The 19,846-nt window shown below is 60.1% G+C and overlaps 2 protein-coding genes across 2 annotated transcripts; one reads left to right on the top strand and one right to left on the bottom strand.

Annotated features, from left to right (window-relative positions):
• Positions 1-1,819: 1,819 nt before the first annotated feature.
• Positions 1,820-4,088, top strand: OCEL1 (occludin/ELL domain containing 1). The gene is made up of 6 exons (XM_047095541.1): positions 1,820-1,930; positions 2,296-2,472; positions 2,601-2,800; positions 3,023-3,188; positions 3,447-3,500; positions 3,684-4,088. The coding sequence occupies exons 1-6, from the start codon at positions 1,862-1,864 to the stop codon at positions 3,804-3,806; spliced, it is 789 nt and encodes a 262-aa protein (XP_046951497.1). The 5' UTR covers positions 1,820-1,861; the 3' UTR covers positions 3,807-4,088.
• A 2,186-nt stretch (positions 4,089-6,274) lies between these two features.
• NR2F6 (nuclear receptor subfamily 2 group F member 6) lies at positions 6,275-16,208 on the bottom strand. The gene is made up of 4 exons (XM_047097185.1): positions 15,700-16,208; positions 11,952-12,046; positions 8,385-8,972; positions 6,275-7,027 (listed from the first exon to the last, which is right to left on the bottom strand). The coding sequence occupies exons 1-4, from the start codon at positions 15,984-15,986 to the stop codon at positions 6,753-6,755; spliced, it is 1,245 nt and encodes a 414-aa protein (XP_046953141.1). The 5' UTR covers positions 15,987-16,208; the 3' UTR covers positions 6,275-6,752.
• Positions 16,209-19,846: the final 3,638 nt, after the last annotated feature.

A 19,846-nucleotide genomic window follows, 5' to 3' on the forward strand; every position in this document is an offset into this window, starting at 1 on the left:
AGGACCATCCCCCTCGTATTCCCCCCTGGTACCTACCCCACACTGCAAAAGGCCAGGTCCCAAGAAGCCCCAGGAGCCTCCGGTCTGATAGAGTCAAAGGCCAACAGTGCCTTCAGCCCTGTGGGATCAAGGGGAAGGTGGGGGAGAAATGGGGCTATGCCTGGAGGTCGGCCTGGAGGAGGGAGTGTCAGTGCTGGGCTTTCCTTGAAACTGAAGATGATTGGGGCGCCAGGGTGGCTCAGTCAGTTGAGCATCCGACTTCAGCTCGGGTCATGATCTCGCGGTCCGTGAGTTCGAGCCCCATGTCGGGCTCTGTGCTGACAGCTCGGAGCCTGGAGCCTGCTTCGGATTCTGTGTCTCCCTCTTCCTCTCTCCTCCCCCGCTCATGCTCTGTCTCTCTCTTCTCAAAAATAAATAAACGTTAGAAAAAAAAATTTTTTTTTTTAAATAGATCTTAAGGAGCACCAGGTTGGCTCAGTAGAGCACGCAACCCTTGATCTCAGGTTTGTGAGTTCGAGTCCCACACTGGGTGTAGAGATTACTTAAAAATAAAATTGGGGGTTAAAAAACAGATCTTAAGAAGGCTCACACCTAAGTTGCAGAGATGGGTCAACATAGCCACATTAACACATCAGGAAACAAAATCATGGGGTGAATCAATGGCACTTTGGACCGTACGGTGTCCATTACTCAACATCTCTCAATAAACATTAGGCAAAGATAGATATTCCCCTCATTTAACTGAAAAATCTCAAGCCAGGGGCGCCTGGGTGGCGCAGTCGGTTAAGCGTCCGACTTCAGCCAGGTCACGATCTCGCGGTCCGTGAGTTCGAGCCCCGCGTCAGGCTCTGGGCTGATGGCTCGGAGCCTGGAGCCTGTTTCCGATTCTGTGTCTCCCTCTCTCTCTGCCCCTCCCCCGTTCATGCTCTGTCTCTCTCTGTCCCAAAAATAAATAAACGTTGAAAAAAAAAAAAAATCTCAAGCCAAAGACAGCATTGAACTTAATGAATAAATACAGGCAATTCTGCCATCAAAGTGAGGAAGGGGGAGGTGGGGGGAGGCCCACAGTTCACCCAACTCCCCCAGAGATTTGTCTGGAAGTGCTGGTCAATACAACTAGACAAGAAAGAAGAAATGAGAAAAAAAGGCAGAGTTATCTGCGGATGATACGACTGCCTACATGAAAAACCCAAATAAAAAAGCTGTTTCAGTTAAGAGAATTAAGTAAAACAGAAAAGGACTTACGAATACTTAGTTTCCCTCATGGGAAAAAAAAAGTAAACTTATTGAAAGACCTCGCTTATAATAGTAAAAGGAAAAGACACGCTATTTGGTTGAGCGCCATCCTTGCTAAACAAAGAGCTCCCAAAAATCAACAACAACAAATTTGCAAGAAAACAGACAAATCGTTTCTGGGCTTTTTCTCTCACCAGATGAGTCAAGACTTAAAACTCTGAAAACATACTTGTGGGAAACCATAATAGCACTGGAGTTACAAAAGTTGTAGGAAAACCAGTATTTCTCTTACAGCGGGTCAGAGAATAATAATCTAGTGATTAGAGAAATAGTTTTAAAATATAATTTCTGAGTAAGTAGATAAGTACAAGTTTGCCAAAACCACCGGTGTTTCAGGCCAAAAAACTGAGAGTCGGAGGTGAGTCACCGGCTCGGTTGGACTCGAACCTGCGATTCAAAGGAGGATCCGAAAAAAAATTAAAAAAAAAAAATAAAAAATAAAAAAAAAACAAAGGAGGATCCGCTTCCCTCATCGCCGGGCCCCGCCCCCACCCCGCCCAATCCCGCTAGGACCCGCCCCGCCCTGTGAAGCGACCCCTCCGGTTGTGTCCAGCCTTAGAAGTTAATGCACAACCGGGACTCAGGCGCCTCTCCGGGAGCGGACCCAGGCTCGGAGACCCGGACGCTGGGACAGGTGACCCCGGACGGGAGCGGTCCCTGCGGACTGCCGCTGGGGCGGAGGTCCCGGGGGGGGGGGGGGGCTTCTCGGGGGCGGTGTCCGAGGGCTTCACGCGCCGTAGTGGGCGAGGCTGCGGCTTCTCGGGGGTTAACTGGAGCCTGGCCGGCTCAGGGTACGCGGTGACGTCACGGGAGTAGTGCTTTTCCGGGTTACGCAGCCAGGGGCGGGCTGCTCTGAGAGCCAATCGAGCGCGTCTATGCAAATAGCAACGGAGCCTGCGAGCTCGCGGGTCCGCGGAGAGTTGGCCGCTCCCGGTCCATCTGCCGGTGCGTCGTCCGACCTTGCCCGCCTCCAGGCGCGTCCTTCTGTCGCGTCCACAGGCAGCTCGCCGACCACCCCCGCCACGCGCGGGCCGCGGCGTCCCTCGCAAGACCCGCCCGCCGCCCCAGGGACGCCCGAGCGGCGCCTCCCCGAGGCGGATGCCTACCCGGGAGAGCCCCAAGACCAGCGGCTATCGGGGGGATCTGCAGACCCGCCCGCCTGGCCCTGGACCCCCGGTGAGTCTGGACGGGAGGAGGGCTCCCAGGCCGAACCTAGGCAAAAGATTCCTTCCCCGCCGTTTGAGGGATTCCGGCTTCCCCATACCCTGGTTAACTCCAAACCATGATTCCTGCGGCACCTGCAGCGACTGGTGCCTCCAGTCCAGGATACCAGCCCTCCCCGCGCTCTGTGCGAGCCTCAACCAGGAGCCCACAGGGCCAGACCCAAGAAGATTGTGTTTGAGGATGAACTGCCCTCCCGGGCCCTCTTGGGCACCAAGAAGCCTATTGAAGCCATCCCTGGGGGGCCTAGGCCAAGGCCCCACCCAGTGCCCGACTATGAGCTGTGAGTGTCCCCCACGTTGTTCCTGATGCCTGGGAACAGGGAAGGTGCACTGAGGCTGGGGCTTTGACAAGTGGATAAAAGTTTACCAGATAGTAAGAAGAGAAAAGAAAAGGGGTGTGGGGGGCAGGGAGCCCAACATGGGCAAAGGAAAACAAATTAAACGGATTGGGGGAGTGGGACGGGTTCTTCACACTCATACTCTGACCCACTTGAACCCCGCAGTAAGTACCCACAAGTGAGGAGTGAGAGGGAACGGAGCCGCTATGTTGCAGTCTTCCAGGACCAGTACACAGAGTTCTTGGAGCTCCAGCAAGAGGTGGGCTGTGCCCGGGCAAAACTCCGACAGCTGGAGACCTTGCTGAACTCACTGCCGAGGCCCCGAAGCCAGGTCAGCGGCGGGAGAAACCCCCGCCCCACAGCCCTTCCCGGTGATGGACCCTGGCCTCTGGGACACCCCCTGGGTCCAGGTCCCTGGGCCTCTTTCTCCTCTAGGCTGGGTGGGCACCACAGCACGGGGCCAAAGTGAGCCCTTGAAGTCCTCACTAGACGGGTCACTTTGTCCATCTGAGCCTCAGTTTCCCCATCCCTCCTTGGGTTCAGCATTCTGTGAGCCACCACACCCCACCCCTCCCCTTTCCACTTGCAGAAGGAGGCCCAACTTGCCGCCCGAGTCTGGAGGGAATTTAAGAAGAAACAGACGGTGAGTCATGCCTCCTGAATCCCATAGCCTGGGCTTTGCACCCATGACGTTCCCATGAGGCTCAGTGTGCCCAGTTTCAAGGAAAGAAGACTGAGGCTCAGAGAGGAAAAGGCAGAGGGTTGAGCAGCTGAAGGCCATAAGCCAGACTGCTACAAGGACTTTCCTGGCTCTTGCCCTGCCCAGGACCCCAGCTTCCTGGACAAGCAGGCTCGCTGCCACTACCTGAAGGGCAAACTAAGGCACCTCAAGATACAGATCCAGAAATTTGATGAGCAAGGAGACCAGAAGAGTTCCGTGTACTTCTGAGCGCCCCGGCAGACAGGCAGAGGGACACATCAGGGTGGGGGGTCCGCCCTGCCCTTGCCTCTCTTCCTACCTCCTGGCCTTAGCTCCTGCTGCTACCCCTTCCTGGGGTAGCTTTTGCAAATGCCTCAGCCCTTGAGACCTAGCTCTGATGGCCCCCTCTTCCAGGAAGCCTTCCAGAACCTCCTCTGGGACCCCAGGCCCTGAGCCCAGATCTCAGCCCATCCCCTGGAAGCAGGTCTTTCCTCATTTCCATCCCAGTGTAATAAACATTTATTAAATGCCTACTGTGTACAGCCGTTTAACATTCCTGATTTCACTCAGTTGTCACCAAAACAATCGTTACTCCATTTTCCAGAGTTAAAAACTCAAGGTTCTGGAAAAGAGACTTGTCCAGGCAGGCTGTGAACCCTTGTCTGTCCGGAGAGCTCCCTCTCCTCCAAGAACCGCATGTGGTCTTCTGGTGGGAAGCTGAGGGGCTGACATCCGGCATCACCTGCTCAGCCAGGCCTGGTCTAGGGGAGCCCCGGGAGCCACAAGTCTCGGCAGGTCCAGTAACAGAGGCAGGACTGGCAGAGGACCTTCCCTAGTCTTGCTCCGTGGTCGTGATACAAAATTCATGTGGTGCAGTACTGGGGACCTCCTGAAGGGGGCGGACTCAGCCCAGGAGCCCTGCTGGAGTCCCCGAGGCCACCCCGGATACATGAGCCCTTAAAAATCTCAGCTTCAACCGGGGCACTGTAGGCCGGGCAGTGACTGATGCCAGGCACTGTGTGAATACAGCTCTTGTGCCTGGCTCTGGGAGAGAGTCGCAGGGTGCCCACCCCATGCCGGGCCCTGAGTAGGGTGGGTGAGGGCTGGGGTGCCAGGGGAGCAAAGGGGATGGGGACGATCAGGGAGGCATACTACAGGCAGGGAAGGCAGGGTCAGCCACTCAGTCGCCGAGTCCTCAGTCCCAGAACCAGTAGTCATGGAGTCTCTACGCTCAGGGACCATGGGCCTGGGCCCGGTGTGGTAAGAGGAATAACAAAAGGCTGGATGACAGTCTTAACCAGAGCCTCAAGATGTCGTCTTCAAGGGCCATATGGGTGGGGTTTTGTAAGAGGAGTAGGAGTTCTGCAGTCAGGCCGAGACAGACATCCAGGTCTCTGGCCCAGGGACTGGAGAGCAGGACGGACAGAATGGTCCTGCTCAGTTCTCAGATGTCCTGTGAATCTAACAGAGCATCGCTGTCCAGCCCAACGGGAGTGACATTCGCTTACCTGCAGGACATCATGGGAGATGCCGACTCGGGGCCGAAACAGCCCACCCTCTGATGGGAGCCTAGTATCCTCTCCACCCCGTACCTACTTTAGTCCCGTCGGAGGGCAGAGCATACCCACGAGACCCTCCTTTATTCCACAGGAGACAGATTCAACTTCCCAGGCCTCCAACAATATGGATGTGAAGGAGGCTGGGTGCTAATGGGAAGCCTTTTGGAGGAGGTTTAAGGGCTGAGCACAGGCCCAGCCTGTGGGGCAAGACCAGAGTTCTTCCCCGTTTTCACAGGGGCATCTTTGTCTTCCCGACAAGACCTCAGCAGAGCCAAGAGTGCCACCCTCCTGCCTCTGCCATCTAGGCCCTAACTACCCACCCCTAGAGCCACAGTCCTGGCAGTCAACCCCACAGGCGCCTTTGCCACCAGGGCCGAGCCACAAACTTCTGAGACCAGGATGGCAAGGTCCATGGTGCCTTGCCTCTCCCCACATCGACCTAAGTCCACGTTTCAGTTTGTCCTTGGCTGTCCCACCTTCCAAATGCCAATCTCTGAAACAGTTTTTTAGTTACATGTGAGAAGAAACCAAACTCAGACTGACTCGGGCCCCAAAGAGTAAATCTCGGATCGTGGAACGGATGCACCGAAAGGTTTCAGGAATGGCTTGATCCAGGGGCTTCAAAGGCATCCTGGGAAGTTGGGTCTTCCTCTTTTGTCTCTGCTTTCAGTTACAGCTTCCAAATCCCGCCATCAAGTCTCAGTGGCCGGTTCTGGGCCCCGTGCCCTCCCTGAACCAACTGCTGTGGGCACTGTCTAGGCTGAGATCAGGTGGCAGAACCACCCCGAATGTTTCTCCAGAGAACACCAGGGCTCAGACACCATGATCAAAGGCTGACCAAAGGTTAACAGTAAGGTGTTTGGTCCAGGGCGTGTGTGAATCTATGAGGCTTACCTTCATAGGCCAGGGCCTGAATCTGAACCCGAGCCATCTGCAGTATTTAGTACTCAGCTCCTACGGACTCACTAGCTGACCACGGGGGTCCCCTCCCCGCCCCCGGCTTGTTTCCCACAAAACCGTACCAAAAAAAAAAAAAAAAAACCAGCAAGTAGGGCTGTCGTTAGGCTGTGGGTGTTCCAGGAGGCTGGGAGCAGGTGGCCATGGTAGGCCGCCCCCCAATCTCCCCTCCCCTCGGGAAGATAGATGATGGAGGCCGTGCAGTTAGGAAATAGCTTTATTATTGGCCTTGATTCATTCATCATGTAGTGTCCAACGTGGATTACGTGTCCAGAGGGTCTGCCTGATAGATACTACCCCTGCCCGGCTGCGGCCGCCCAGCTAGTCCAGCCACCAGGCCTTTGTCCATCACACCAGGGAAGCCAACCCCCACCGTCCCAAAAGTTCGTGCTTGGGGCGCTGAGCTACAGGCTGTCCCAGGAGGGGAGCCCTCAGTCCCTCCCCTTCTTATTTTGGCCAGGAGTTCTGAGGAGGCCGGGGCTGGCGCCTAGACAAGCACTCTCTTTTTGGTTTCGTGATCATTTAAAAAACAGAGAAGACAAACATTTCACAGTCTTTAAAAAATAGGAGTCTGAGAAGAGAAGCCAGGGTCCTCCGCTGGGGGGCCCCGCCCGAGGCCGAAGCATCCGTATCCCTTGAGGTCTGCAGACCCAGCCACAGCGCACCGGGCCCCGTGAAGTCACTGGCCTGAGCCATAAGGCCAGTTGAAGGTACTTCCTGACAGCAGCATGTCTCGGATCAGCGTCTCGATGGGCGTCTTGCCCACCAGGCGCATGAAAAACAACTGGGAGATGAGGGAGGCGGGGACAGCACGCAGGGCGGGGAGCCGCAGCAGCAGACGCCCAAAACGCTGCGGCTGGGACGGGTACTGGGCCCGCACGTACTCGGTGAGGGCCACCTGCGCCTTCTCCTGCAGGCTTTCCACGTGTGCTGGGTCCGAGAGGCCGCAGGCATCTGGGGAGACATGGGCAAGGTCAGATGGGTGGGAAGTGGCAGGAAAACGCAAGGCTCCAGGGGGTGACTGGGGGGTACCACTCAGGGCTCTGGGTGTGGAGGGAGGGGGGCACTCAGGAGGTGGGAAACGGAGGCCTGAGGCACAAATAGGATATCTCAGGCAGTGTCAGTCCTCAAGAGAGACTGAGGTGGCCTCAACTGGGGACAATAACACAGGAGGGTGGGCAGTGACGTGTCAAGAAAGGATAGAGAAGCTCAGACAGGCCTTTGGCAGGGTGACAAGTTCTAATCGGGCTCAAGGGGAAGAGAAGCTGGGGAGGGGAGTTGGGAAAGAAGGCAAAGCCCAGGGAGAATATTCGGACAGGGGGCCTGGGGTGTCAGTGAATGTGACAGCATCTAAATTGGAGCCCCGTGAAGGATGGGGCAGAAAAAGAATATTCTGGCGGAAAGAGGGGCAAAGCCATATTTATCAAATGAAAGCCACCTCTCAGAATGGTCTGGGTCTGGTTCTTGCATTCCTGACCCCATGAAGACACCTAGTGGGATCCGGAACCTTCCAGAGAGCAGAGCCAGCTATGCCACCAGTCTTTGGACTAAGGTAGGACTTTACTAAGCCAGTTAACTAATGACTAGGAAGGTATTGGAACAGCCCCGCCCTAGCCCCGCCTACAGTGGGAGGGACTCCAAAACCAGCCCCTGCCTAATCCCAAGGCAATCCCAGACGACCCGGCTGCCAGGAGGCGCCTCGGGGGCAGTTTGGGAGCCCTGGGTCAGAAGTCTGGGGGCCCAGGAATCGAGGAGTGGAAAGCTCAGGGGAGGCCAGAACCAGTTGTCAGGGTATCCCTGCCAGGCAGCCCTCCACAGCTGCGCAGTAAGAGGGAAGAAAAAGGTCAGGAGTTGGGGCACAAGAGGGTCAGGAGTTGGGGAGGACAAAGATCAGGGACTTCGGGCCAGAACCAGGTGTCGGGGACCTGCCTCCCGCATCCCCCCCACCTCTCATTCTGTCCTCAGCACGAAAAGCACCTTGATGAGGGGGTGGAAGGCGGGAGTCTCAGGGAGCCTGGGAATCAGGGAGAGAGGCTGTGGGGACTTGAGTCACGGGTCCAGGCCCAGCTCTGGGTTCTTAGGGAGACCTGGGATCAGGGGGGTGGGGGCATCAGGGGGCCACCCTGCCTGCATCACCTCCTCCACTGTCCCCCATCAAAGCTCAGGCATGTGCAGGGCGCCAGGTCCGGCAGCCCGAGGGTCAGGGAGTGGAGGGCTATGGGGGCCGGGGTCAAGGTCCGGGTCGCCCCCCACCCTCCCGCGGCCTCGGAGACCGCCTGCTCCAGCCGGAGCGCATCGGAGCGCGTCTCACCGGGCGTGAAGAGCGCGATGGCCTTGAGGCAGCCGTACTCGGCCGAGTCGACCTGCAGGCGGCCCAGCTTGTCCACCTGCTCCTGGAAGGCGCGCACCTGGTCCATGAAGGCCACGGCGCGCTCGGCGGCCATGGGCGCGGCGTGCAGACCGGCGGCGGCCAGCAGCGGCGCCGTGTGCAGGGGCAGCGCAGCCTGCGCCGCGTTCAGCACGAAGAGCTCGCTCCAGCTGAGGCGCAGCAGCGCCACCTGGTCGGCCACGGGCAGCTCGGGGAAGAAGGGCGCGTGGCGCGCCCACTCCACGGTGCTGAAGAGCAGCCGCGCCGCCAGCTCGCACACGTTGTCGATGCCCAGCACGGCGCCCGCCGCGCCGCCCCCGGCGCCGAACGCGCCCGCCGCGCCCGCGCCGAAGCGCCCGGCCGCCGCGGGGTAGGGCTCGGCGCGCAGCAGCTGCGCGATCAGCTCCGACACCGGCTGTCCGGGGAAAAGGTCTCCGCCCGCCGCCGCCGCCAGCGCCGAGCCCGGGGGGCTGCCGGAGGAGGCGGCCACGGCGCCGGGCAGGGAGTGCGGGATGCGGCCGCGCTGCACGGCTGCGGGGATTGAATGGAGATGGGAAGGAGGGAAGGGAAGGGGGCAGGAGCAGAGGGAGGAGAGATAGGTGCCCCCAAGCCGCCGCCGCCGCCGCCGCAGGGAACCGGGAGGGGAGGGGGGAGGGGGATCCGGGAGGTGGAATGGCGACAAAGGGTACGGGAAAGGGATTGAGGGACATTGAGAGGCCAGAGAGGGAAGAGGGAGGTGGCAGGAAGAGGGAGGAGAGGGAGGGAAGGAACAAGAGGGAAAGTGGGTATCCAGAGTCATGGGGGGGGGGAGGTGGGGAGGAAAACAGGGGGAAAGATAAAGTCATCAGAGGGTCACTCAACCCCTCCCCTCAAAGGCTCCCCACACCCAGGTTCTCCCTGGACCTCCAACCCCACCCCATGGGTGCACAGTTTATTGGGAGACCAGGGACCCCCCCGTCCTGGGTCCTGCAGGCCCCACCCTGCTCTGCCCTGTGCCCTCAGCCTAAGCCCCGGTCCAGCCACCGCTCCCACCCCCACTTCGTGCAGAGGAGCATGGGGGGGGTTGGGATGGGACCATTAGATAAAGACTAATTCATGCCTGGCCCCCTCCCTCTGGACGGTGTGAGCTCCACTCAGCAGCCATGGAGGCTTGATCCATCCATCTGTCAATCATGGGAGTCTGGAACTGATAATGGGGCCAGAGAGGGGTCACCTTCACACTACTCAGGGCTCCTGGCCAGCCTATCCTTAAGCAAGTGATCTCTCCTATGGAGATGGGATCTTTTCTCTAGCTCCCAACCCCACCCCCACCCCCAGGTCATGGCTCCCTAGGGCAGGTCTCCTTGGTCTGCAGTGACCCCAGGAGTGGAGTCCTACCCTACATAGTAGGTGCTCAATAAATATTAAATTACTATCTTGCCCATTAAGAGGGGAGAACCCGCTGCTGGCTTCAGTCAGTGTCCCCAAGATTCAGGTAGATGGGAAGAAGGAAACTGAGGCACAAAGAGGAGGCGGGGCGGCCACATGCTCACCTGACCTGTGCCAGGACGGGTGGGACGGAGGGGCAGACTGAGCTGAGGGCCAGACAGAAACTAGGTAATGATCTTTTAATGAGCTGGCATGCCCTGTCTCCTCTCCATGAACTCCTGGTCAACCAGCCATGGAATGAGTGGGGAACAGAATGTGGGTGGGAGCCAGGGGCTAGTAGAGCTGAGCTGGGAAGTGAGGGCTTAGGCTGGAGGCTCCACGTGACTTCTAAGTCTCAGGATCCACTATCGTAAGGGTGTAGCTGGATGAGGCCAGAGAGTGAATCCCAGCTCAACATCCTGGCCCCCAGGGAGTGACCTGCTCCTTCCCTCTTTGCTCGCTCAGTTCTAAACCCTACCTCCAGCATTCATCCATCACCCAGCCTTGTTCCTACCTCAGAGCCTTTGCACTTACTGTTCCTACTTCCTGAGAACCCCTTCCCCAGCCCTTCCTCTTCATTCAGCCCACACTGCATGGGTTCGAGTCTCCAACCAACTCTACTGCTCTGACCCTAGCGAACAGCCTCACTTCTCTGCTCTCTGTGCTCAGTTTCCCCATCTGTACGATGCAGGTGGTAATACCGGTGATGACACCAATCACTAAATTAATGAGAATCTACCTAACTTGCTTAGAACAGCACTAGGCATATAGTAAGGGCTAAACGGGTAGTAAATTCAAGCCAAAAAACGTTTATTAAGTACCCTCTGTGTTCTAGGCCCTGGGAATATGTCAGAAAAGAAGACAGACAGAAGTCCCTGCCCTCAAAGAGTAGATATGTATTCCGGTGGGAGAGCAAGTAAATTACAGAGCAAGGCAGATGGTGCAAAATAGAGGGGGCCGGTGAAGAGTAATCAGGAGGGCTTCTCTGAGGAGGTGTCCTTTAAGCAAATCTTAAAAGCAGTAAGGAAGCCATGCAGGCATCTGGGGTGCTCCAGGCAGAAGGCACAGCCTGTGCAAAGGCCCTGAGATAGGACTGTGCTTGGGGCATGAGCTGGGATCATGATTACTTCCCACTCCTGAGACTTTGGAGATCTGAGGTGTATCAGCAGTTTGGGTCAAATGAACAAGTGGAGGCAAAATCCAGGTTGTGGGGGTGGTGCAAACCGTCTCCAAATTTAGCAGGACCAAAGAGAGTAATCAGTTTTAAGGGAAAGACTGAGCAGCCATTGCCAGCTTCTCGCACGGAGGCCAGCAGAGAAGAAACCAACTTTAGAGCAGGAGAGATTCAAGATGCAGGGGAGAATTGCCAAACTGGCCCATGAGAGTCCGGGGCCGAGACAGGAAGCCCAGCCTGGGATTCTGGTCCAATGAGCCAGATTTAGCTCCCAAGCCCACCAGGCTCCATGTGGAAGTCTCTGGATTCCAACTGAATTCTAAGAGTGCTTGGTCCAGGTCTGGACCCAGCTGCCCGGCACGTGTCCACTCAAGTCCCCAGGGCAGAAACAAGGGGCCGAGCCTCCCTCTGGCTCCCAGTGCCCCGGGTCAGGCGGAAGGGTAAGCTGCCCTTTGCCTTAATCGGCGAGTTCCTGCCTTGGGCAAACACAAAGCCAGGAGTGGAGGATGGAGGAAAGCAATCAAAACAAAACAAAACAACACAAAACAAAACAAACAACACATCCTTATTCGGAATGCGTTGGCCACCTAGGGGGCAAAGGAGCCACCAAGGTGTCAGGACCAAGGAATGTGACTCCGAGGCCAGGAGGCCTGGAGAAGAGGAGCTGGGGAGCAGAACAGTCCTAACATGGGCCTGAATCAGGGTGTCCCTCGCGTCCCCAGTTCCGCCGCGGCCGCCAGGTGACCACGGATAATCGGATTCCTCCAGCCCCGGGGCCAGACTGAGGCCCACAGGATCTTGGGATCGGTGGTAACAAGGTTAACAGGCGCCAGACCCCACCCTCCATGGCTCCCAGGCCCCCGAGAGAGGGAAGAGAGGGGAGGGCTGCTGGTTCACCCTCTGCCTGTCCCACACCAGCGGGTACTCACCCTCCTTCCTCATGCCCACCCGGAAGCACTTCTTCAGGCGACAGTATTGGCACTGGTTCCGGTGATGCTGGTCAATCTGGCAGTCACGGTTAGACCTACAGGCAGGCGGGAGGGTCGCCGTGACACCCACATCCTGCTCCCTGAGCCACCCCGTAAGCCACCGTGGAGGGCTACGCCCCAGAAATACCAGCGCCCCCGTACCCCAGGCTGCGCAGATATCCCCACAGGGGCACAGAGGCTAAGCCTGCAAAGGGGAGAAGGGCAGCTGGGAGCAGGTGGCGACGAATGGAGTCTATGGCAAAGGAGAATGGCCCGCTCGGGAGGGTGTGTTGGCACGGGGTTGTGAAGGCTGCCCAGAAGTTAGTTCCCCAGAACAGAGAGGCGACTCCAGGCAGAGAGTGCACAAGAGCAAAAGGTTGGAAATGTAAAAATACCAAAGCCCAGTTTCATAGTTACTTGCTCATTGCTGGCCCAAGGGGTGGGGTCTTTGTCCCAAAGGCAATGTCAGAACGGCAAAGGTACGCGGACAGGGAGCCAGGCTTTGTGAGTTAACTAAGAGACTAGGGGCCAGGCCAGGGCCGATCCTGGTATGGGCACAGTAGGGCCCCAGTATTATCACCCTGCACAAGACCACCATCAATGAATAAATGAATGAGTGAACGAACGAATGAACTCCTCTCTTCCCTTGAAGACCCCACACCTCCTCTGGGAAGACCTTCCAACTCCCAGCTGAGCCTGAGAAGCTTCTTCTGGGTGGCCCTCAGGGATAACTGCCGGTTCCAGGGAGGGGAAGGTGGCCCCGCCTTGCAAGACCATGAGCTCCCCATCCAGGGTCAGTCCCGAGCAGGAAGGTTCGGGCCCTTGTTTTTCAAATTTCCCCAGCACTTCCTCCCCTTGGCCCCCAGCCCCTGCGCTCCTTCTGTGTCTCTCTATCCCGGACTCAGGGCTCTCCAAGGCCCAGACCTGGGGCAGACACCCCTAGCGTCCCATCTGGGCACCAAGAGGATACCCAGCGACAGTCACAGAGTGAAACAAACGTTCAATCGAGTTGAAAAGCAAACACATCTCAGCTAAAGACACGCAGCCCCAACCATGGGGCGGCAACTTCTCCGCCAACTTCAGTTGCCTCATCTGGAAATGGGAGGCCCGATGCCCACTCCACGTGGGATGCACTGTGTCCGGGGGAATCTGGGGGGCCTTTGGGGAGGGCATCAGGACCCAAGCTCGTGCTGGGGCGCTTCAATGGCAGGCTCAGGAGAGCTGAGGCCCTGGGGGTCTCCAAGGACCCAGATCCCAAAGCACCAGCTTCTAAGCCAGGGCCTCTGTCTGCTGCCTGGCCTGAGCCCCCAGGAAGAGGCCCTGGTAGGGTGGAGGGAGCTCAGGCAGAACCAGAACAAAGCCCAGCAGGCAGGCAGTGGGAGGGTCCTGGGCAGCCGGGTGGAAACAGCTAGGCCTAGGGCAGGCAGGCAGGGGCCCAGCTCAGGGCCCCTGACCTCAGGGGAGGTCCTGAAGCTTCTGCCTCAACTTCCCCAGCTGTGGGGTTGGGACAGACCTCCTGTCCCTCCAGACGGGGCAACGGTAAGTTCCACCTGTTATCCCCCCTAAAGAGCACAGGCTCTGCCCAACCCCATGACCCAGCTCAGCCTCCTCCCTGGGCTTCTGGCCTTTGGTCCAATTTGATCACTGCCCTCCCTTGCCCACATACCCTCCTTGGTTCCCTGTCACCCTCAGGCCAGCACTTCAGATCCACTCAGCTCTAACTTCTCCCATGCCTGGGTGGTCTCCACCTACAATGCTGCTCCCCTAACCTGCCACTGAGTGTGTGTCTGGGCCATGCTCTCTGCGGGAGTGCCCTTCACCTCCTCTACCTGCCAAGCCCCTCCTGCTTCAAGGTTCACCTTCCACGGGCCTCCTCCAGGCAGCCCTCCCTGAACCTCGGGTAGAGCCCCTCGCTCCGTCCTGGGACTTCAGACCCGTCCCCTCCCTCTGACCCAGCCCAGACTCCACAGGCAGAGAGTGTCTGTGTCTCACTGTGTCTCCTCCAGGCTGGAAGAGAGCTGGGATTGGAGCTGGGGTCTCTTTGGGGGACTGGCATCAAATCACCCAGGCGAGGCCCTGAGGGAACCTTGCTGAATCTATCTGAGGCTCAGAGAGGAGCAGTGACTTCACCAGGCCACGCAGTGCAGAGCTTCTGAAGAACCTGCCGGCCCCAAACAACTCCCCCCTCCCCTGTCTTGGTGCTCCCCGCTCCCACCCTCAGAGAGCCCCTGGGACCCTAAAACCACCTAAGCTCCTCCCTTGCCCTCCCCAAAGACCTGGCCAGAGATCAGGCAGTTATTCCAGCAACAAGAATGAGGCCAAAGTCTGGTGGCCCAGTTAGCACTGGAGGAGGGAGTAAGCCAGCTCACACACACACACACACACACACACACACACACACACACACACACAGAGCTACCCCAGACAAGGCCCTGACCGCAGACCTGGGGCCAAACTCCAGCCTCTGGGACCTGGGGCCCCGCCCTTCGGCCTCACCAACAAGCCCTCCATCGGTTGCCCTCTCCCCGGGGACACCCTGACCAGGACTCAGCTCCTACCCTCTTCCCAACCCCAGTTCCCCTTGCTAAGCCCCACATGGGGCAGGGTCTCTCCCCTGCCAGTGCACTCCCCTGCCAGGGCAGTGCCGGGACCTCTGTGGGCCTCAGTTTTGCACATCTGGAAAATGGGACTCTCCATACTGGCTCGGCAGAGCCTATGCATGTTCATGCTGGGAAGCAGAGTAGGAGCCTGTCAACGGAGCAAAAGGGCACTCAAGGAAGAGCGATAGGAAGAGGGCCCTGGGCTAGACACCCAACCTCAGCGCCAACCAAAGAAACTAGCAAGGCCACACCCTGTCAGCGGGGACTCCAACCCAGGACAGCCCAGGGCTCCTTCTTGGAAACATTCACCCCCACCCTGTCAGAGACGACTGAAGTTTCAGGGATTTTCCAGCAGCCCCAGGTCTGCACCCACTCCTGGTGGGGGGAGGGTTGGAGCAGCCGAGGTGTGGTCAAATCCCGCCGCCCTCCCAGCCCTGCAGCGGCGGTTTCCGGTGACCCAAGGCCCAGGGTGAGCGCAGGGTGGGGGGAGTCCCCCCCGGATGGACAAGCCCATCTCTCCCCACAGCAGGGCTCCTCATGCGAAAGAGGCCGCCCTGTGCCACCCCGGCCTCGCTCCCGCCGCCGCCGCCGCCTCGGTGGCCAGGGCGACTTTGGAAGTGATATTTGACCCCAAGGGCGCGCCGTATCGATCCGCGCGGCCGCAGACAATGGCCCCTGGACGCTGCGAGCTCCACAGTCCAAGTTCCACGTTCGATTCCCGAGGGGTCCCCTGCGCACCGAGATCCCCAAGAGAAGGGATGCCCTGGGGTTAGGGCCCCACCCCTGACAGCACCCCCAACCCCTCCCCGCGCGGAGATCACCCCTCTCCGGAGAAAAGGGAGGGAGGGAGAAGGAGCAATGAACTGAGGCGGAAGCCGCAAGGGACCACCTGACGGGGGGGGGGGGGGACCTGCATCGATACAGCGCCGACTGTATACACAATCCCAGGAATGGAATGGAGGTGGGGAGAGGGGGCTGTGCCCCTATCTAAGAGGGGGAGTGGAGGCCCAGGGAAGGTCAGCGCCAGGCCCAAGGTGACCGAGCAGGTCAGAGGCCCGGCTCAAGCCGGGGCCGGGTGCACAGCGGCGGTGCGCTGATAGGGGGCTCACCGGCAGGTGTAGCTGAGGTTGCGGCGGATGCTCCGCTTGAAGAAGCTCTTGCAGCCCTCGCAGGTGAAGACGCCGTAGTGCTTGCCGCTCGACTTGTCCCCGCACACCACGCAGTCCACCTGCAGCCCTGGCCGCTCTTCGTCGCCCGGCTCAGCGTCGCTGGCGGCGCCGGGAGGTGAGGCCGAGTCTTCCTCGGCCGCGCGCGGGTAGCCGCCCGCCTTATCCACGCCGTTCGTGTCGCCGCCGCCGCTGCCGGGGCCGCCCCAGCCGCCGGTCACCATGGCCATAGCCCCAGGGCAGCGGGGCCGGGGCGCCCCCTCCGTGCTCCTCCCTCCGGGCACCCCTCTCGGCCCGGGGGGACCCTACCCGGCACGCATCCGGGCCCGGCGCGCGGGGGGCACCGGCTGCACCCCCCAAAAAAGTTTTGCACCAACTTCCTGCGGCCGGTCCGCGCGCCCAGGCAGAACTGGTCGGGCCGGTTCCAGGCCAACTTTCCCACGCGTGCGCGGGGCCGGGCCTGGGGCCGAGGGGGGGCGCACTAGAGGCGCGAGCCGGGGGCCCCGGGGACTCGCGCCCCGCCGCCCTGGGGCCCCGGCGGGGGCGCGCGGGCCATGGCCCGGCCCAGGCTGCGCAGGGGGCGCCCTCTGGCCTGGCCGCCGCTTGGCTGGGGGCTGCGGCCAACTTAGCGGCCCGCCATCTGAGCGCGGGAGGCCGGGGGGAAAGTTTGGCCGCAAGTTACGCGGCCGCCCGCTGCGCGGGGGAGGGGCGGCAGGCGCGCGCCGGGGCCGGTCGCCGCGCCCCCTGGCCTCCCCGGGTCCCCAGGCGGCCGCTCGGGGCCTGCAAGGCTGCGGTCCGGCGCTTCCCGAGCTGCCGCCCCCTCTGCGGCCGCGCCTGCCCGGCCTGGGCCTGCGCCTGGGCCCGAGCCTCGCTCTCGCCGCCGCCGCCGACCCCGCGCGCCGGCCTCGCGCTGCGGCCGGTTTGACACACAACGTTCCATTCGCGGGGCGGGCGGGGGGCGGGGGCGGGGGCAGGGGCGCGCGCCGCGGGCTGGGGGCGGGCGCTCGTTGCCCCGGCGACGGCCACCCTTATAAGGGCATGGGTGGCCTCGCTCGGCGCCCGGCGCCCGGGCAGGCGGGAGGGGCGAGGGCGGAGCACGGGGCCGCTCGGCCTGACCCTCCCCCCCCCTCCTTCTCCCCCTACCCCCGCCCTCGCCCGACTCCAGCCTTAACCCCTGCCGGGCCGCGGCAGGAGCCTGGGCCGCCGCTGCCCTCTGCCCTTCCGCAGCCTCGCCAAGATGTCTCTCCAAAGCCCTCCCCTCCACCTCCGGCCTTGGACGATGCGTCGCTCAACCGCCCTCGAGGAGCCCCTCAGAACCTTACCCCTCCATTCCCCGCAGAAGCAATAATGGGGGGCCAATTGCACCCGGGGGGCACGCCCCTGCGCAGCACACACACACACACACACACACACACACACACACACACACACCCTGGGGCATTTCTTTGCACAGTTGCTTGATGGATTGTGTTTGCTTCCTCTTCCAGAAAGTCGCCGCGTCCGACCCCCACCCCACCCTTTCTCAGCTTGAGCTAACACCTGGTGCTGGAAATCTCCAGGGCCAAGGGATGTCGTGGTCTGCGGCCTGCGGGGACGCGAGGTCAGGGGCCCCCTCCAGAATTTTAGGCCTCTGGGGGCAGGGCACCCACCCGCCCAGCTAGGCGGGAGGCAGGAGGCAGCAGGAATGCCCACCATCCCTACTGCGGCCTGCCCCTTTTCCTCTTTAATTTCCTTTTCTGTGCTTCACATAAAGGGCTTGGCCAGGCCACCGGCTGGACTGCAGATGTCTCTTCCAGGCTCCCTGGAGCCTCTCAGTTGCAGCTGGCTTACAGACTCCCCCCACCCATCCCTGGCTTCCTCTCCCCACCCCACCGCCCCCCCCCCAACCCGTTGGGCCGGCCAACATTTATTAAGCACCCTTTCTTTGTCGTGCCCCCACCCCAACTCCTGCCCAGGCAGCCCTGGGCTGGGGAAGCCTGAGCCTCTAGCTCTGGGCCTGTTAACATTTAACCAGCTGGAAAAGCCCTTCCTACGGTGACCTTTCACCTTGGAGTCCCGCAGGTCCAGTTGTAGGCCTTATCTTCTGCCCTGCCCTGGGCCCTGGGCCCTGGGCCCAGAGCTGGACACCAGGGCACGTGGCTGGGCCTCTGAGGGCTTTGGGGCAGGAGAACTGCCCTCTGCCCCCTCCCCTCCCCTCGCTGGAAAGGGCCATGGGAAAGGGTATCCCCTTCTCCAGATTACATCTGAGGGGACACCTTGGGTGGGGGGTTGGGGAGAGCTTGGAGATCATGCAACATTTAAGAGGATACCAAGGTTCTGTAAAAGCCAGGCACCACACACCCAGCCCCGGGCCTCTGGACCTCCCAGGGAGAATCTGGCTGGGTGCAAGCTAGAGGAGGTTTTAGCAAGTACAGGAAGCAAGAAGGACTGGAGTTAGACATGAGCAAGGACTTTCCGTGGGACCGACTAGAGTGGAATTCTCTGCCCTTGTAAGCCCTGCTGGAGGAGAGGGTCTGGATGGTTAGAGAGGACCATTTGTTTCTGGGCTGCCTGGGAATGTGGAGGTGCTGGCTGGTTTTTTGGGGTGAGGGCAGGGGTCCTAGGTCCCTGTTCTGGGCTTTCCAGGATTCTTGGTTGGAGAGGTTACATCTCGGAAGGGAGAGAAGGTCCCGGGAAGCGACTCAGAAGAGGGGCTGGAGAGGGCAGGGGGCAGGGACCTGGGGTTTGAGGGACAAGAGTCCAGGGGAGGTGAGGCTCAGAAGTGGCCGTCTGGGGCCGTTTTGGAGACTAGGGAAATATCCGCTGCAGATCCTAGAACCTCCCGTTGGTCCAACCGCTTGGCGGCCGCCTGGGCCCTCCCTAGTAGCGCCAGGGCCCCTGAACCCCTGGGGCCCTCCTGGGGGTGGGTCGAAGTCCGGCCCCGCCCCCTTGACCCCTGCCCGCGGCCCCGCGGTGACATTTGACCTTGCGGCGGCTGCGGACCGCGGACAAAGAGGCCAGGGCCCATCTGCCGAGGGGGCACCCGTGGGAACGGCCAGACCCGGCTCCCGGCGGCCTGAGAACCAGCCCCAGACCCCTCCAACAGCGCGAACTCATTCCCCACCCTTCAACAGGTGACCTTGCCTCCCTTTGCGCCCTCCCCCTACCGCGGGCAAACTGGTGGGACTGGGGGGCTTGAAGTCACTCTTGCACTCTTGGCCACAGACAAAAGGGGATAAGGTCGGCTCCTCTGACCCTCCTCAGGACCTTGCCCTCCTCAGTTTCCCTGCTTTCTTCAAAGCTGGGTGTCGTCCAGAGAGACTGCACGGTCCGAAGGTCACCAGCGCCAGTGATCCCTGAGGAGTTGTGTGTCAGGAAGACCGGGTTGAGTCCAGGCCCCTGACGGGCCTGAAGTCGGTCCCGGGCCCACCTTGCCCTCCCTTGGGAAAGGCGGTCACCGTACACGCCTGCACAGGTGTGGGCTGGGAATCACCATCACCAGGCTGGGGATGAAAACCTTCCCAATCCGCGGCTTGGGTTTCAGCCTTTACCCAGGAGGGGAATAGCTGGCCAGTAATCTGGCAGGCCGGTCTCACCTAAGCCCCCTCTCCAGGAGGTGTGGCCTATGCAAACGACATGCTAATTAGCTGCCTGCAATTAACCTGACACAGCTCCCAACGCCGCCGGCAGGTGAAAGCTGGCATTTAGCCAGGCCAGGGGCCTTCCAGTCCCTGAAGGGCGAGATGTGTCTCCCTGCCCACCCTTGTGTGCCCTCTCTTAGTTAGTCCTTGTCCCTGAGTAACCACTTACAGGTTTTTGCTTTTGCTGTGCCCCCAACCCCAAAGCCCTTTATCTTACTTAGCTCCGTATTCTTTGAATACAAGTTCCAAAGCCCTCTGATTCCTCCTCCACCTTTGGGAGCGATTACTCTTCCAGCAAATTTTCTACACCTTGAACCCATAGGCCCTCAGTCTTCCTTCTGAGATGTGGGCCTTTTCCTCTTGGGAGCATCTGCCAGGCCAAACCCAGCATCTCCCCGTGAACCCCTCCCAGGGCTTCTGGAGGCAGCTGAGTGTTGGCATTTCAGTTCTGGCAATGTAGCCTCACTGAC

The sequence above is a fragment of the Lynx rufus genome, unplaced genomic scaffold (genome assembly GCF_022079265.1).
Source record: "Lynx rufus isolate CCGP_SWC_20201006 ecotype Redwood Valley unplaced genomic scaffold, mLynRuf1.p SCAF_4, whole genome shotgun sequence".
Taxonomy (NCBI): domain Eukaryota; kingdom Metazoa; phylum Chordata; class Mammalia; order Carnivora; family Felidae; genus Lynx; species Lynx rufus.

Excerpts from the sequence above, each read along its gene's own strand:
- OCEL1 (XM_047095541.1), top strand. The coding sequence starts at position 1,862 with ATGCACAACCGGGACTCAGGCGCCTCTCCGGGAGCGGACCCAGGCTCG. Across the intron at positions 2,801-3,022 it reads CCAGTGCCCGACTATGAGCT|TAAGTACCCACAAGTGAGGA; the intron begins GTGAGTGTCCCC and ends TGAACCCCGCAG. Across the intron at positions 3,501-3,683 it reads AATTTAAGAAGAAACAGACG|GACCCCAGCTTCCTGGACAA; the intron begins GTGAGTCATGCC and ends TGCCCTGCCCAG.
- NR2F6 (XM_047097185.1), bottom strand. The coding sequence starts at position 15,986 with ATGGCCATGGTGACCGGCGGCTGGGGCGGCCCCGGCAGCGGCGGCGGC. Across the intron at positions 12,047-15,699 it reads AACCTCAGCTACACCTGCCG|GTCTAACCGTGACTGCCAGA; the intron begins GTGAGCCCCCTA and ends GCCTGCCTGTAG. Across the intron at positions 8,973-11,951 it reads GGTGGGCATGAGGAAGGAGG|CCGTGCAGCGCGGCCGCATC; the intron begins GTGAGTACCCGC and ends CAATCCCCGCAG.